Source organism: Atractosteus spatula (assembly GCF_055471065.1).
Source record: "Atractosteus spatula isolate fAtrSpa1 chromosome 10 unlocalized genomic scaffold, fAtrSpa1.hap1 SUPER_10_unloc_6, whole genome shotgun sequence".
Lineage (NCBI taxonomy): Eukaryota > Metazoa > Chordata > Actinopteri > Semionotiformes > Lepisosteidae > Atractosteus > Atractosteus spatula.
Genome location: NW_028296626.1, coordinates 954,235 through 972,650, shown reverse-complemented (window position 1 = coordinate 972,650; position 18,416 = coordinate 954,235). Strand labels below are relative to the sequence as shown.

General features: G+C 46.1%; 1 protein-coding gene across 1 annotated transcript; it reads left to right on the top strand.

Moving 5' to 3' along the window:
* Positions 1 to 2,398: 2,398 nt before the first annotated feature.
* Positions 2,399 to 15,177, top strand: LOC148811941 (uncharacterized). Its single transcript, XM_088908713.1, has 3 exons — positions 2,399 to 2,786; positions 6,831 to 8,583; positions 15,159 to 15,177. Exons 1-3 carry the CDS (start codon positions 2,399 to 2,401, stop codon positions 15,175 to 15,177), a joined length of 2,160 nt encoding a protein of 719 aa, XP_088764839.1.
* Positions 15,178 to 18,416: the final 3,239 nt, after the last annotated feature.

The following is an 18,416-nucleotide window of genomic DNA, read 5'->3' as shown; positions in this document are numbered from 1 at the left end:
GTAGACAAAACCAGACACAACATGAGACAACCTGACTGGTATTGAAATTTCCCTACAAGAAGGCCACAATTCCAAAATCTAAAACTTCAGAAATGTTATAACTACAGAGATCTACTAAAGCATCTGGATTCAAATGACAGGAACACGGGAGAGTTAAAAGTTTGCTCAAACAATACACACTTTGACAAGTGTGACAAACTGACATTACAAAATTCATGATCCTGAAAGAACAGGCCTTTTAAGCTCCCTTCCTAAAATAATATCAGAAAGTTTTTGAACCGTAGGAGGAAACTCATGCAAACATGGGGACAACATACAAACTCCATACAGATAGCACACAGGTCAGGAATGAAACACAGGGCTCCAGCACTGCTTGGTAGCAATGTAAACCACTGTGCCACCTGTAAAATAAATATAATTTGTGAAGGACTAAAAGATTGTGTCAAACGATATTCTATATGCTTTCACTCTGGACCTTTAGCAATGCATTTATCCTTTAGTCTGCTGAAAATGTTAGGCTACCTGCTTTTGGGGGAAAGGGAATTTTCCAAATTAAATTAGCAATTATCAACAGAATACATATTCACATATAAACACAATGATCATAAAATATACACAATATTCTTTAACGTGAGTTCTGTATAACTGAGACAGTAATTTTGTTTGAACGTTTTGTTTTCAGTTCCATTACTGTATTACAGATGTTTTCAGCACCAAAACCAGACAACAAGAGTTCAGTTTCCAGTAAAGAATCATGTGGCTACACAGTCAACACAAGTCTTTCTCACGTAACTCTGCATCTCTCCACTATATTCTCACCAGTGAGGAAGTTAAAGACTGTTTTTAAACACACACTGACTTCATACAAGTCACCCCACTGACCTGACAGCTTCAGTTTTGTGTCCATTTCTTCTTTTATTTCTCCAATCTCTTCACAGGGAAGCAACTCAGACCACTTCCACTTCCAGGAAGCAAGGACACATAATTGCAAGGGTTTCAATTCCTATTAAAAAAAAGCTCTAAAATACCTTTTTATGCTGTATAGTGGGCAGTCCTTCCCTAAAGCTGGTGTTTTACGGGGCTCTCTTCTGCACTGAGCTGCTGATTTGAAATCCAAAAGGCAACACAGACACGCTACTATACCAGGAGTCGAACCCAGTCCACCAGGGTGATTTAGAGATTACAAATAATGTAAAATGTGTACATTCAAATGCTAATAATATGGAATAAAATGTAAAAAAACACGTTAACGAGACTTCTGAGAATTTTTGAAAAGGAGCTCTGTAATATTCACAAATACCAAGACAAAGTATAAATACTCCATGGGTTTAAAATTCAGGAATATGAATGGTCAATTGTTTACAATTGGAATTTTTATGGTTCATATGATTTAGCGACTTTTTTACAATATGTAAAAAAAAAACACAGCTAAATAAGAAAGCCTTAGAGCCACAAAGAAAAACAAATTGCGTTTAAAGTCATTAAAGACACAAGATAACATTGCACCATAAACACAAGTGTTTGTCTTCTTTGTGGCGCCTGCTTTTTGTTGCTTTAGCGAGTTTACTGTATGCAGTTTATTTCCAACACCTGACGTAAAGAATTTGTTTATTTACAACAAAAAGCAGGGCAACAATTTTCATCGATCTTATTGAAACTGTTAAAAAGAAAATGTCCATAATCCTGAGGTGTCTTTCTTCCTGTCTTGTCATAGAGAATGTATCATTAAGGACAATCACATAGGGCTTGATTTTGTTAAATGCAAGTATTTATTTCCTTTCTTGGAACCACTTGTTTTTCGAGAAATTCAAACAATTTGTGAAATATGAAATATAAATCTTGCTTATCGGTGCAGAAGAAATACTGGCAGCTGGCAAGAAAATGACAGCATTTTTTTTGTTTTTAACCAAAAACCTGCATAGGGAGATGTAGAACAAAAATCCACTTGAGACGTTTTCGTTGGGGAGGAGGGTTGTGGAAGGGCAAAAAAATGAATCTGTTCCATTACGAACGGCGAAAGTCGCAAGTGATTCACTCCTCTTCACTAGGTGGCCCTAGGAGGTGCAGTGAAGTTTATATCCGGCTGCAGAAACTCCTCTTTCTCAGCTCCGCTTCTCGATTGTTTTGAAGCCGCGGCCGCGCTAACGAATGACGTCATTATACTGCGCGACCCTGCATGTATTTCACCCACGTGTGGGTGACTGAATCATTTTCTTTAGATAAAGCTGTTGATTTTCTTTAAAATAACTTCAGGTTCTGAATACATAACGTCTTGTCGGCTATGTTTATGCTTGAACAGAGCACATCCCTGACAACAGGATCTGTGAAGAATAAAAAATAAGTTTTTCTGTTTAAACTTCGGAAGTCAGCCTTTGTTTCTGACCGACTCTGAAGAAGGATGGCGGAGTGCTTGTTAAATCTGCAAACCCAGCTTGACTCGTTCATGCAGGTTTTGCTCAAATCGATCGTGTATGAAGTGTCAGAAGTTTTTGTAAACAGAATTTCTGACTCTGAGGACGAGTTTCAAGACAAACTCATCAGCGTCTCCCAGATCCTGGTGAGACGGGCCGTGTTTAAAATCACACAGTGTGTGGAGGACAGTGTCGGGAGTGAAATGGCGCAGATGAAGAAGGAAAACGAGAGGCTGAAGGTGAGATTGCAGCTGTGGGAGAAGGATTCGGGAGCAGGAGGAGATCGGGGACAGACAGATCGTGTTGGACACACGCTTCCCTGTGAAGTCACTGCAGAAATAAAAGAAGAAATGGACACGGAACTGCAGCTCTCAGGTCAGTGTGGTGACTTGTATGAAGTCAGTGTGTGTATGTGTTAAAAACCAGTGTATATAACTAACTCGCTGGTGAGATTTTTTAAATAAACTTTATTTTAAAGAAAACATCTCACAATAGTGAACATTCTCATTACCAGTACGCATTCTATCAAAGTATCAAACTGTCATCAAATAAACTTTCTGAAAGAGGTGAGAATATAGTGGAGAGATGCAGAGTGACGTGGGAAAGATGTGTGATGTAGCAACGGGATTCTTTATTGGAAACTGAACTGTTTTGTCCGGTTACGGTGCTGAAAACACCTCGTTCTGATTCAACAATTGTTTCACTGAATCAATTTGTACTCCAACGTCATTAGGAAACAACATTTATAAATATTGTGTTTACGTTGTATTAGTCTAAATTTTTATAAGTATACTAATGATTGTGTATATAAACATTATTTAATTGGTTTAAGTATTACTGTCGTCCAGGGTCTGTGTCTGTATTGACTCCTCTGGAATATTAATCCAGTGTGTCTGTATTAACCCCTCTCTCTCTAAGTGCATTGTTTATGTACTGTACTGTGCAGTAAGTGTGTCTGTATAAAGCCCTCTCTCTCAGTGCAGTGTTAATGTACTGGAGTGTCCAGTCAGCATGTCTGTATTAACCTCTCATTCGGTGCAGTGTTAATGTACTGTAGTGTCCAGAAAGTGTCTGTATTAACCTCTCATTCGGTGCAGTTTTAATGTACTGTAGTGTCCAGAAAGTGTCTGTATTAACCTCTCACTCAGTGCAGTGTTAATATCCTGTAGTGTGCAGTGTCAGTATTAACCCCTCTCTCTCAGTCCAGTGTTAAAGTACTGTAGTGTCCAGTCAGTATGTATCTATTAACCCCCCTCTCTCAGTGCAGTGTTAATGTGCTGTGGTGTCCAGTCAGTATGTATCTTTTAACCCCTCTCTCTCAGTACAGTGTTAATGCACTGTAGTGTCCAGTCAGTCAGTGTGTCTGTATGAACCTCTCTCTCTCTCTCAGTGCAGTGTTAATGTAGTGGAGTGTCCAGTCAGTATGTATCTATTAACCCCCCTCTCTCAGTGCAGTGTTAATGTACTGGAGTGTCCAGTCAGTGTGTCTGTATTAACTCCTCTCTCTCAGTGCGGTGTTAATGTACTGTAGTGTCCAGTCAGTGTGTATGTATTAACACGCCTCTCTCTGTGCAGTTTAAAGTACTGTAATGTGCAGTGTGTCTCTATTAATCCCTCTCTTTCTCAATGCAGTGTTAATGTACTGTAGTGTCCAGAAAGTGTCTGTATTAACCTCTCACTCAGTGCAGTGTTAATGACTTGTAGTGTGCAGTCAGTGTGTCTGTATTAATCCCCCTCTTCTCAGTGCAGTGTTAATATCCTGTTGTGTGCAGTCAGTGTGTCTGTATTAACCCCTTTCTTTGATTGCAGTGTTAATGTCCTATAGTGTCCAGTCAGTCTGTGTTAACCCCTCTCTCAGTGCAGTGTGAATGAACTGTAGTGTCCAGTCAGTATGTATCTATTAACCCCCCTCTCTCAGTACAGTGTTAATGTACTGTTATGTCCAGTCAGTGTGTCTGTATTAATCCCTCTCTCAGTGCAGTGTTAATGTCCCGTAGTGTCCAGTCAGTATGTATCTGTTAACCCCCCTCTCTCAGTGCAGTGTTAATGTGCTGTAGTATCCAGCCAATGTGTATGTATTCACCCCCCTCTCTCTCAGCAGTCTTTATGTCCTGTAGTGTCCAGTCGGTGTCTGTATTAACCCCTCTCTCTGTGCAGTTTTAAAGTACTGTAATGTGCAGTCAGTGTGTCTGTATTAACCCCTCTCTCTGTGCAGTTTTAAAGTACTGTAATGTGCAGTCAGTGTGTCTGTATTAACCCCTCTTTCAGTGCTGTGTTAATGTACTGGAGTGCCTTGTCAATCAGTGTGTCTGTATTAATCCCTCTTTCAGTGCAGTGTTAATGTGCTGTAGTGTCCAGTCACTGTGTCTGTATTCACCCCTCTCTCTCTGTGCAGTTTTAAAGTAATGTAATGTGCAGTCAGTGTGTCTGTATTAATCCCTTTCTCTGATTGCAGTGTTAATGTGCTGTATTGTCCAGTCGCAGTGCCTGTGTTAAGCCCTCTCTCAATGCAGTGTTAATGAACTGTATTGTGCAGTCAGTGTGTCTGTATTCACCCTTCTCTCTCAGTGCAGTGTTAATGTACTGTTATGTCCAGTCAGTGTGTCTGTATTAATCCCTCTCTCTCAGTGCAGTCTTTATATCCTGTAGTGTCCAGTCAGTGTCTGTATTAACCCCTCTCTCAGTGCAGTGGTTATATGTTCTAAGTTCCAGTTTGTCCATGTCTGTATAAGCCCCCTGTCTCAGTCTAGTGTTAATGTACTGTAGTGTCCAGTCAATCAATGTGTCTGTATTCACCTCTCTCTCTCAGTACAGTGTTAATGTCCTGTAGTGTCCAGTCAGTGTCAGTATTAACCCCCCTCTCTCAGTGCAATGTTAAAGTACTGTAGTGTCCAGGCAGTATGTATCTATTAACCCCTCTCTCTCTCAGAGCAATGTTAATGTGCTGTAGTGTCCAGTCAGTGTCAGTATTAACCCTCTCTCTCAGTGCAGTGTTAATGTGCTATAGTGTCCAGTCCGTATGTATCTATTAACCCTTCTCTCTCAGTGCAGTGTTAATGTACTGTTATGTCCAGTCAGTGTGTCTGTATTAATCCCTCTCTCTCAGTGCAGTCTTTATATCCTGTAGTGTCCAGTCAGTGTGTATGTATTAACCCGCCTCTCTCTGTGCAGTGTTAATGTACAATTATGTCCAGTCAGTTTGTCTGTATTAATATGTCTCTCGGTGCCGTGTTAATGCACTGTAGTGTCCAGTCAGTGTGTCTATATTAATCCCTCTCTCTCTCAGTGCAGTGTTAATGTACTATAGTGTCCAGAAAGTGTCTGTATTAACCCCTCTCTCAGTGCAGTGTTAATGTACTGTAGTGTCCAGTCAGCATGTCTGTATTAACCTCTGTTTCGGTGCAGTGTTAATGTCCTGTAGTGTGTTACCAAACCTGACGATGATGTGGCTGTCTCTATTCTATTTATTTGTATCCCCGATATAAAAACTTGGGTGACTCAAAATTTCCTTCATTTAACTGTGACAAGACTGAAGTCATGCTTATTGGCACCACCCATCAACTTTGTACAACCATTGTGTAACCCTATCTGTAGATGGTCTTGTACTTGAGCTTCAGTCTAAATTGAAAAACATGGGGATGATATTTGACATTCGACCCACATGTGCAGCATGTTGTCAGAACATCTTTCATTCACCTCATAAATATTGCTCGACTACGCCCTGTGTTATCACTAACTTTGACTGAAAATTTTTGTCTCCTCCCAAATCGACTACTGTAACGCTCTACTCTCTGGGGTTTCTAAATCCACATTGAACAAACTGCAGTATGTCCAAAATTCAGCAGCCAGAACCCTGACCAGGTCTAGTACAAATGATCACATTACTCCTATCCTGGAGTCCTTGCACTGGCTTCCTGTCAAGTTTCATATCGGCTTAAAAATCCTCCTGCTCACCTATAAGACTCTCCATGTCTTGGCTTGGCTTGACACCTCCATGCTGGTCTGATATTATCACCCTACTCCCTACCTTGCAATCTTCGCTCTTCTAATTCTGTTCTCCTATCTGTCCCCCAAGGCCGTCTACATTGTATGGGTGACAGGGCCTTCTAATTTTATGCCCCAAGCTCTGGAACTCTCTCCCCAAGGATATCAGAGAGTCACCTTCTCTAAACTCCAAATCCAGACTCAAAAACATTTTCTTCAGAAGAGCCTTTATTTAACTGTTCTGTACCCCTCTGTTCCTACTGTACTTAGTACCACTGTCTACTGTCTCCTAACTGTGTATTCTCATCATGCTAACTTTGTGTATTTTTTGTTGTTGGCATTCTGTAAAATGCTTTGAGAAGCCACCTCTAAAGGTATAAAACTATAAAATAAAGTTTATTCTTATAAAGGTCTTGTCTTGTCTTGTGTTTACAGATTCAGAGGCCAGTGCTCTTATTGAAGCTGGGGAAAGGGCACCTCTTGAACTGCAGCACACTGTGGAGGAGTGGGGCTCCAGTCTGATGCAGGAGACAGAGCTCACTGCCGCAGAAGGGAAAGAGGCACTTAGTGAGCAGCACACAGAAAGTAGACAGAGTGTCAAGGATCTGGACTCTGTGCCCATGATTAAGACAGAGCCTGAGAGTGAGACACCTGGGCTCTTAGTATGTGATGATTTTACAGAGAATATTAATAATCTGGACACAATCAATATTACACAAGGTTGTAATGAACTGGGCTGCATCTCTATACAAGAGCACAGTGAAAAACTGGATGTTTTAAATCTTACAGAGCAGGACATGGAGCCCAAGTTGATTGACCCTGCAGAGCAGCAGACTGATGTACCTGGTGAAGAGAACAGTACTGAGTCACAGCACACTGAGAAGAGTCAGTACAGGGAGGAGCAACAGCAGCTCATACAGGGCTTGATAATAATTAGGCCTTGTTCTGTTCAAGTGGAGAGACTGTCATTGCAGAGTCTCAAACAATCATATGATCCCTTAGTATCTGATGACTTTACACACAGGTTTAATAATCTGGTTACTGAGAAAATCGTTGAAAGTTTTAATGAACTGGAGAGTATGTCTGTTCTTGGGCAAAGAGAGGAACAACTGAATGAACTGGATGGTTTTAGTCTCAGAGAGCTGGAGAAGGAGCCCCAGATGATTCACAGTGCTGTGCAGCACACTGAGGAACATAATGACGAAAACAAATCTCAGTTTCATCACACAGAGCAAGGCCATTCCATGGAGCATTTGCAGAATAAGAGACCCCAGCACGATCAGGGGATGAAGAAGAATCACTCAAGGCCTTGCTCAGATGGAGTGGACAAACTGCCATTATGGCACAGGGAGAAGCAGCATTTCTGTCAGTCTAGCATTTCAAAACCCTATCAGCACCTTCACACAGGAGAGAGACCGTTCAGCTGTAGTCAGTGTGGGAAGAGTTTTAGTACGTCAAGTCACTTAAAAACCCACCAGCGCATTCACACAGGAGAGAGACCATTTAGCTGCAGTCAGTGTGGGAAGAGTTTTAATCAGAAAAACCACTTACAGTCACACCAGCGCATTCACACAAGAGAGAGACCTTTCAGCTGTAGTCAGTGTGGGAAGAGTTTTAGTCACTCGCACCTCTTAAAACGACATCAGCACATTCACACAGGAGAGAGACCATTCAGCTGCAGTGAGTGTGGGAAGAGTTTTAGTCAGTCAAGTAACTTAATTACCCACCAGCGCATTCACACAGGAGAGAGACCGTTCAGCTGCAGTCAGTGTGGGAAGAGTTTTAGTCAGATAAGCCACTTAAAATCACACCAGCGCATTCACACAGGAGAGAGACCGTTCAGCTGCAGTCAGTGTGGGAAGAGTTTTAGTCAGATAAGCCAATTACAATCACACCAGTGCATTCACACAGGAGAGAGACCTTTCAGCTGTAGTCAATGTGGGAATAGTTTTAGTAACTCGCACCTCTTTAAACGACATCAGCGCATTCACACAGGAGAGAGACCGTTCAGCTGCAATCAGTGTGGGAAGAGTTTTATTAAGTCAAGTCACTTAAAAACCCACCAGCGCATTCACACAGGAGAGAGACCATTCAGCTGCAATCAGTGTGGGAAGAGTTTTAGTAAGTCAAGTCACTTAAAAACCCACCAGCGCATTCACACAGGAGAGAGACCGTTCAGCTGCAATCAGTGTGGGAAGAGTTTTAGTCTGAAAAGCCACTTACAATCACACCAGCGCATTCACACAGGAGAGAGACCTTTCAGCTGTAGTCAGTGTGGGAAGAGTTTTAGTCAGTCAAGTAGCTTAATAGTCCACCAGCGCATTCACACAGGACAGAGACCGTTGTCGCTTGAGTTTGCTGCTCCTTTGCCAGTCTCTCTCTCCCTCATCTCAAGTGGTGCTGGACACAGAGAGGCCATTCCATTTGGTTCACATTTAAGGTGTTTTTCTAGCTGATAGAGTGTTCTGATAAGGAACAACTCCCAAAGCTGAGACACACCAGCCACCCTAATTAATGGTCATCTGGTGCCTCACTGTCTGGGAGATTCCAAGGGAGAGTCTCATCCCAAGTGGTTTACAACCCCAAGGTCAGAGTGCATGGTTACTCATCCTCACACTGGGCACCAATAAATGTAGGCATCCTCTCATGAGGCACCAATAAATGCAGGGGTTTGTGCATTTAATGGGCCAATTGTTAATTGTTGCAGTAAGTCACAAAATGATTCTCGAATGCCCATGGAACTTTCAACCAATGAGTGACCGTAGTACCCCCAGGTAAAACTCCAGCTCCTCCTGGACATCCTCAGACTCAGCTCAGACAGTCACGTAATGGCCAATGTGTCCGAGTGCCAGGACTTTTCCTTGTTCTAAGAGTAGAGAACGGAGGTTGCCCGCGCGTAACCAAAGGATCCACCCGAGGTTAGCCCAGCAGCAAGCCTCGTGAACCCACTGCAAACACTCACCTGATCAACGAGTGAACTACGGTCGGAGCTGTGGACAGCTGAATATCAGTATTCAGGACTAGCGCTACATCGGGAACGAACCGGTCTTCTTCCTGTCTAAAGAGTGTGACTTGCTCGGATCTGTAGTCACTTTTCTGTGTGCAATCTCTCGTTAGTTTCAGCCAACACTAACTAGCCGGTCTTCAGAGAGCATCAGTAGCGCACCGCAGCAGAAATCTCTCTTCTTCTTCTCTCACGTCGAACCAGCACTGCCTGGCACCGGCAGGGCCAGAGAGGGCCAGAGAGCACCGATTGGACGCAGCAACAGCCTGCCACTGCTTCTTTGCGTCCGCGGGAGATCTGAACCCCCACAGAACAGACGAGTATTCAACATTCTGCATTACAGCTCGAGAATTCAATTGTTACCTCAACCTGAGTTGATATCAAGTTTAATTCCTATGAGTCATGTACTTGCTTTTGAGTATCTAATGTACAAGTTGTAACAAAGTTCATTTACAAAACGGTCTAAATGAATGATATACGGAATGTATGTCCCTCTTGGTTTGTAACTCTTTGTGATTGAATATATACCTTTTGTATTCTGCTAACCCTCACTATAAGATCTGTTATGTTGATATGCACATTTTATGTAATAATAAATGTATTCTCGTGTATTAGTATCCATGTGTGTGTGCGTTGCTGAGTTATCCTGCTGGGTCGGTCTTCTAATAACCATCAAAGAATCATTTTGTGACTTACTGCTACAATTAATAATTGTCCTGGTAAATGCACAAGACACCTACATTTATTGGTGCCTCGTGAGAGGATGCCTTCAAGCTCCTCCAGTCAGGACAGTAGGCTCTACTGTACACAGAGAGGGGTGGGGGTGTGGATTAAGCCGATACCCTGGCTTCTCTCCAGACACAGCTGGGTGAGCTCCTCCAGTAAGGACAGGAACCTCTTCTGTACACAGAGAGGGATGGATGGGAGGGGGGAACAAGTTGATATCCTGGCTTCTCTCCAAACACAGCTGGATGAGCTCCTCCAGTCAGGACAGGAGGCACTACTGTACACAGAGAGAGGTGGGGGTGTGGAACAAGCCGATACCCTGGCATCTCTCCCGACACAGCTGGATGAGGTCCTCCAGTAAAGACAGGAGGCTGTACTGTACACAGAGAGCTGTGGGGGTGTGGAACAATCTGATACTCTGGCTCCTCTCCAGACACAGCTGGATCAGCTCCTCCAGTCAGGACAGGAGGCTCTACTGTACACAGAGAGAGGTGGGGGTGTGGAACAAGCCGATACCCTGGCATCTCTCCCGACACAGCTGGATGAGGTCCTCCAGTAAAGACAGGAGGCTCAACTGTACACAGAGGGGGCTGGGAGAAGGGAACAAGCTGCCCAGCCCTGTTGTTGAAGCCGATACCCTGGCTTCTCTCTAGACACAGCTGGGTGAGCTCCTCCAAACAGGACAGGAAGCTCTACTGTACACAGAAAGGGATGGGAGAGGTGAACAAGCCAATACCCTGGCTTCTCTCCAGGCACAGCTGGGTGAGCTCCTCAAGTCAGGACAGGAGGCTCTACTGTACACAGAGGGGGGTGGGAGAGGTGAACAAGCCAATACCCTGGCTTCTCTCCAGGCACAGCTGGGTGAGCTCCTCAAGTCAGGACAGGAGGCTCTACTGTACACAGAGGGGGGTGGGAGGAGGGAACAAGCTGATACCCTGGCTTCTTTCCAGACGCAGCTGGATGGGCTCCTCCATTCAGGACAGGAGGCTCTACTGTACACAGAGAAGTGCCGGGGTGTGGATCAAGCTGGTACTTTGGCATCTCTTCAGACACAGCTGGATGAGGTCCTCCAGTCAGGACAGGAGGCTCTACTGTACACAGAGAGGGGCGGGAGAAGGGAACAAGCTGATACCTGTTTGTCCTTATCCAGTGCAGGACAAGCCAACACAAGGGAGCACATTCGCGAACATCCAGCCACGCATTGATTCGAAAGAAGCTCCTTTCCAAAGAATTGCAAATGAACGATCCTTTAGCCCCGCTCAGGGGACACGGAACCCCCACCAAACAGCTTCAAGTAGCGTGTCAGGTGCCATTGCTTTAGCTTATGGCCACACCACCCTGAACATGTCTGATCTTGGAAGTTAAGCAGGGTCAGGTCTGGTTAGTACTTGGAAGGGAGATTGCCTGGGAATACCAGGTGCTGTAAGCTCTTGCTCTCTCAGCCAGCAGAGGTTGCCATTGGTGCCGTAGGCTTTGGGAGGAAAGTCTGAAGTATGGACATTTAACACTTCCAAGAAAAGTGATCTATAGTCTCATTTCTAGAGATGTTTTGTTGCTATGGCATGTGTGTGACTCATACATATAAAAAAAAACGTTTGTAAAACGAATATCGAAGCTGCCTCTAAATCTGCAAATGAAGATCAGTCAATAAACCACTTGTTTTTCGTATAACTATACATATATTCACTTATTACTGATTTCATTCATTGAGCACGGATGCACGGATGCAATAGAGGTACAGCCATTCACTGACATGTCTGCACTGGTACAGAACCTAGCAATCAGAAAACGGGTGAAACTGTCTTTAGAATTAGCATACAGTACCGAGGCCCCCCATGACCAAATAAAGGCTAACCTCGATAATCATCCTAAATAATGCAAACTACAGCAAAAAGACTCACTTTGAAAAGGGAATGAATGTCTGGAAGGAGTAGTGTAACCAGCTTGAATTGCTTCTCTGGACCTATAAGTAAAAGAATTAGAGAACTAGTAGCGTCATCGATTCCTTTCAAACTGGGACCCTATGGCAAGCACATGATTCGTGGTGTTGTAAATCTTCTGTATCTGATATTGGACCAAGCACATCAGGGGAGAGTGCGAACACAGTCCCCCACTACCACAAGCATCTTGAGATACTGTCCTATGCCCTCTATTTCCTACAGATTTTCTGCTTTCGTGCAAACACGTCAAGAGGACGTTTGTCAGGAGAGATGCCGTATATAACGAAAGCAGCGGTCAGGGAAAATTGGGGCGAGAGAGCTTGCAACCAGTGTTCAAACTGGGCCCAGAAGGTCTTAGCAAAAAAGCAGGACCACAGGAGATGGGTCACAGTCTCCTCCTCACCGCAGCCCACCCTAACGCAGCGAGGGCTGGGGGTGAGGCCCTACGGTACAAGAAAGTTCGCACCAGTAAGCACTGGTGGATGACATTTCAGGCTACGTCTCTGTGAATGTTGCACAGAAACTTAGAGAATGTGTGTTTCCACACCTTCCTTGTATGGGCTGATGTTAAAATGCTCACATGGGTCTGCCTATTCTTCTGGGGTGCAATGAAATCTTCCAGTTTTTGGACGCTGACATCTCGGAGGGGAATATGGCCAATTGGGTGAGATCTTAGAAAACTTTTAACTGTCCCATAAATTGCAGGGCATGTGTCAGAGAGTGAGACATCCAGCTTGGGTCTGACACCCCACACTCTGAACACCTCCCTACCTACCCAGAGCCTGGAAAAATAAGTCCAGGTACACACTTCAGATGCTGTTGCAAAGCCTCTCAGCACAGAGGCCAGGAAAATGCACAGCAGCTTCATAGCAATATCTGGGACAGACTTCCCCCCTGAGGGTAGCGGCCTGTACATTATTTCCCTCCTAAGTCTTTCCTGCTTCCCACCCCATAGAAATTGAAACATCAATCTCCTCAGCACCATCGCAACACGGTGTGGGATTGGGAAGGTAGAAGCCAGAAAATTCAAGACAGGCAAGAGCTCGGCTTTGATGACCAGCACCTTCCCTGTCATGGTGAGGTCTCGGTCCTTCCATTGCATCAGTTTTTTGTTTAAGATTGGCAATTTGTTCTGCCAATTTACTGTTCCCATCTCTTCTCCAAAATACACCCCCAGGACCTTAATTCTCTTCTCTTGCAGCCTGAGGTCATGTCCTTCTTTTGGCTCCCTCCAGTTCTGATAAAAAATCTCACTCTTAGATTTGTTAATTTTTGCAGGGGAAGCCAAAGAGAACCGATCACAGCACTGCATAGCTCTGCTAATTGAGGCATTGTCAGAGAGGAGCAGGGTGACGTCATCCATGTACAGAGATGTCTTTACCTCTCCTCCCCCACTTCCAGGCACTGGTATCCCATTAATGGCCTGATCCTGGCGCAAGGCACAGGCTAAGGGCTCCATAGCCAAAACGAATAACAAGGGGGATAATGGGCAGCCCTGCCTCACCCCTGAACAGACTTCAAAGGGGCGTGATCTATTGCCATTAACCATTACTCTGCTGTTGCTACCTGTGTACAGCAGGTTAATCCACTTTCTCATGATGGGGCCAAACTTCATGTGCTCAAGTACCGATGTTAAGTACTGCCGGTTTAGGCGGTCAAAGGCCTTTTCTAGGTCTACACCTAAAATGCACAGAGGGAGGGAGCGATCCTCTGAGTACAGACAGACATCCCTCAACAAGGCCAGGTTGTCGCTCATCAGGCGTCCTGCTATCCCACAAGTCTGTTCTTTCCCTACCAGTGAGGCCACTACATTTTGTAGGCGCAGGAAAAGGGCTTTGGACAGGATCTTAGTGTCCACGCCTAACAGGCTGAGGGGTCTCCAGTTCTTTATGTCATTCTTTGCTCCTTTCTTAAACAAGAGAGAGATAGTGCCTTCTCTTAAGGAGTCAGGCAGCAATTCTGTCTTGTAGCTTTCCTCGAATAGGAGCAGTAGCGGATCCTGAAGCAGATCCCAAAAGGTGCAGTAAAATTCTTTAGGGAGCCCATCAGCACCCGGAGTTTTCCCCTTCTGTAAGCTCTCCATAGCCTGTCTCAGCTCTTCTACTGTCAAATCCCTCTCAAGTACTTCCCTATCTTCTTCACTCAAAACGTTTTCTAGCTTTGAGGTAAAAAAATGAATTTCTTCATCCTTTACCTCTGTAGAGCTGTACAGTCTTGAGTAGAAGGCCTCGGTGCAGGAGAGGATAGCACTTGGCTCTGTTCTCTCTCTTCCCTCCTCATCAACTACACTTTCCATGACAGACTTGGAGCCTACCACTTTCCTGAAAAAGAAGCGGGTATACTTCTCATTTTCTTCCAAGAACTGCACTCTGCTTCTTAACAGCACTCCTCGACTACTTTCTTCGGCTATGCTCCGGATGTCCTTTTTTAAAAGGGTGATATCCTCGAGCACATCGAAGCCACTGTGCAGCATCGTGTAGAGACGCTGCAGCTGCCTCTGTTTCCTGGCTAGCACTCCTCTCTGTCTGGCAGCAGCCTTCCTTCCCTCAGCCATGAAAAAGGCCTTTGTCCTCACCTTCACCTCCTCCCACCACTCTCCCACTGACCCGTACAGACATTGCAAGGACAGCCACTGTGATAGTTTCTCCTTGTAGCGGGATACTATCCCCTCATTCTCTAGCAGTTTTGTGTTGAGTTTCCAGAGGCCTGGGCCAAAGACAGTCCCGCCCTGGAGTTCCAGTCTACACCCGAAAGCCTGATGATCTGAGAAGAAGACAGGCTGAAGAGTGACCCCAACAACTTTCACTCTCTCTGAGACAAAGCAATAGTCAATTCTGGAGCTGCTATTCCTCCCTGACCACGTATATCCTGCTGTTGTGGGATATATATATCTATATGTGTCTGAGAGTTTAAAGTCTTGAACTAAGTTTTGCAGGGCCAGTGAGCTGGAATCCAATTTTATCGGAGAGCTAGACTGCCTGTCTGTGTGCTCTAAGATACAATTAAAATCCCCTCCCACTATCACGTCTGTGCTCCATAACAATAGGGGAGAGAGTGCCTTGAGTAGCTCCACCCTTCCTCCCACGTCAGTAGGACAATACACATTGATTAGCTGCAGGTTAACGGTCCCCCATTCCACATCCACACACAGCAACCTGCCATCTATGACCCTCTGAATACTTTTCAATTTGAATGCCCATCCTTTAAAAAGAATGGCCACGCCAGAGGCTCTGTTGTTATTGTCCCCTGACCAAACAGAAGGCCCTTTATCCCACCTATCTTCAAAGCTTTTATACCTCTCTTGATAGGGTAAAGCACACTCCTGCAACATCAACACATCTCCCTCTCTCTGCTGGAGGTCATCAAAGACAGACTGGCATTTAACTCTGTCATTGATACCTCTGGTGTTAAGAGAAATTATGTTTAGAGCCATATTACATAAGAAAGTGGAACCAGTCTTTACAAAACACATTTCTCTTCTGTCTCACTGTTACCTTCTTCTTTTTCTTTTTCTTCTTACCAATTTCTTGCCAGCCATCCTCTGAATGAGCCTTCATCAGGGTGGCAGCAGTAAAAGCGTTCACGGAGTCCATTTCAAGGAAGGGGGTAGAGGGAGGGGTGGAGGGGTTCCAGCTGTCCCCATCACCATGCTCTCCTTCCTCCTCGCTCGGGGAGAAAACATTTTTCCTTTTCCTCAAGTCCAGCTCCTGGGAGCACTGAGGGGAAAGGGGTGCAGCCGATGCACCAGTCTCCTCTTCCCCCTCACCCACCAGCTGCTGCAGATCCTCCGTGATGGACTGGATGGAGGAGAGGAGGACATCTGTAGCACTTGCAGAGTCTGAGAAAAGCAGCTCCACTGAATCCTGGGTATCCTCGCTGGACCCGCTCCACCGGGGGGCTCCACACTGGCCCTCGTTCTGAGGAGCAGGAGTGGGGGAGGGGGAGCTGTTCTCGGGGGTTTTCAAACCCTCGTGCTTGTCTGGTGCAGTCTGCGGTTGTGGGGGCGTAGTGGATTTCTCTTCCACCGGCCCCGGAGCCACAGCAGGACTGATCCTGGCTGGAGGCTGAGAGTCTTTGTCCAACAAGGGTTCTTTGTTTGACTTGTTGTTTGCTTTGGATTTTCGGGCCGGTTTGGCTGAAACAAGCACTGCCTCATCCTTTCTCATTTTGAGTTTATTGGCGTAGGCGTGAGGGCAGTTCTTAAAAACGTGTCCTTCCGAGCCACATAAATTGCACTTTGGCAGCATTGAACAGTCAGAGGGTAAATGTCCCTGTTTGCCACAGGTCTTGCAGTATTTCACAGTGCAGGACGATGCCAGGTGTCCCACAGCACCACAGCGCCGACACACCTTTGGTTGTCCCACATTAAAAACATAGCCATTGCAGGCGCCCAGCCGGATTGTAGAGGGCAGGTGCCTTAAGCCTCCATTTACATTGTCCGGTAGCAAGCGAACCTCGAATTTCCTTGCTCCTGTTTTTATACCGTCAACATCTCTAACCTCAGTTCCATGGTGGACGGTGCAGTACTGGTTAAGCCAGGTGTGAATGTCCTCCGTCTTTGCCAGTTCTGAGAACATAACAACATGCACCGTTTTCCTCTCTCTCTGTGTCAGAGGCTGCAAGTTGATCTTCTCAAGGGCAGGAACTTTCCCTCTTTTTGCCTCAAACACATCCACACATTGTTCAAACAGAGAATAGGTAGCAAAAACAACCTCAAATGCTTTCTGACCTGGGAGAGCGAAGATGAAATCCAAGTGCCGAGGTTCAAAGCCAAGTTCCTTCTGCAACACTTTTCTGCGGAACTGCATACGATCCATGAAGAGGTCATCCAAAAGCTCAGAACACACAGCATTCTTGCAGGATCCAAAAGTTGCCATTTCGTAAACTGCAAAACAAACACTGCTTCCACAAAACAAGAAAACAATCCAACTACTCCACCTACAGGCTGATCAAGGTATCACCCCTGCCAGGTAAGTATGAGTTGTACAAGCCCCTGCAAGCGGCCCGCACCCACAGCACAAAGCGCGCAGCCTAGGCCAGCTCCTCGCCCCGCACACCACCGCCTCCTGCTGGGCCCACTCTTTCACACACTCACACGCCACACTAACACTCAAAAGGGTGGGCAAAACGAGAAAACGAGCGCGCCGTTTCCTACACATCTGCAGTCGCCAATGCGCATTCGCAGCATGTGCCGGGATGCAATTCGGCCTCATTTGCATAACACTAGACCGGCAGATCACTACGCAAGCTCGCGTCGTGCGCCTGCCACACACCGAACAAACACCGGAGCCTTTTCAGCAATTTCCAAAAAACGGGCCTGCTCGCCTGCCCACAAGGCTCCGTCTCTTACCCGCTCTCCAGAGCCTGCTGCCTTCTGTGCTGTTCTCTCGGCACCGCTGCAGCGCACACAACTCCTGTAGCGCGGGGAGAAAGTTTCCACGCTCCGCCGCAGTGAAGGCTCGCTCCGTGCGCACACGTCCTTTCAATGCCAGTTCAACAAGTGCTCCGCATTAGCAGCGGCGGGGCTCCGGCGTGTCGCACCTCACCTCACCTCGCACAGCCCCCTCCTTGAATGTCTGGCGCTGGGCATGCCCCGCTCTCCTCCACCTTATCTTATCGCGTGTGACCACCTACAATGGCCACAATGCCGGGGAATGGCACCTGTAAAGTGTTAATTGGGGCACAGGAACAGCCCGTCTCGTCTCGGGGGCCGGCTTCAAAGACATTAACAGCAAACACAGTGGGGCGGGGGAAGTAGACGACACGACACATGCAGGTACATTCAGCTCCGGCGGGAACGAGTCATTTGTCGGTCTTTTCAAGTGCTGGGAGCCGAGTAATCCTTTGCTTGTATCGTTTCTCCCCGGTGACTAGATCTCACCCTGCGACTCTCGACTGGGCTCACCCACGGCAGCCCAGCAGGTGTGAGCCTAGCCGGCACCCGGATGGGAGATTCCCCCCGGAAAAGCTCAGGTTGCTGCTGCTCCTGCAAGAGGTGTGACTGGGACCAGTAGGGAGCGCTCACCCTGCGGTCTGTGTGGCTTTCTTATGCCCCAGCATCCTGATGGCGACACTCTGCTGCACAAACAGGCGCCGTCCTTCGGGGGAGGCGTAAAACTGAGGTCCCGACCCTCCTTGGCCATTAAGAAATTCCAAGGCGTCTCTCAAAAAGAGATGCCGGGGGTGTCACTCTGGTGTTAGTGTTCCCCTTTACCAATCAGTCGGGGTCTCCTCCTAATCAGCGTCTCATATGTAACAATTAATGACGAGGCCCCCCTGTCCTGCGATATTGTACTTGTCTCCTGGCCGCTGGCTGGCGCCGTGAGATTTAGTACTTGCGCAAGAGACCGG

Excerpts from the sequence above, each read along its gene's own strand:
- LOC148811941 (XM_088908713.1), top strand. The coding sequence starts at position 2,399 with ATGGCGGAGTGCTTGTTAAATCTGCAAACCCAGCTTGACTCGTTCATG. Across the intron at positions 2,787-6,830 it reads CACGGAACTGCAGCTCTCAG|ATTCAGAGGCCAGTGCTCTT; the intron begins GTCAGTGTGGTG and ends TTGTGTTTACAG.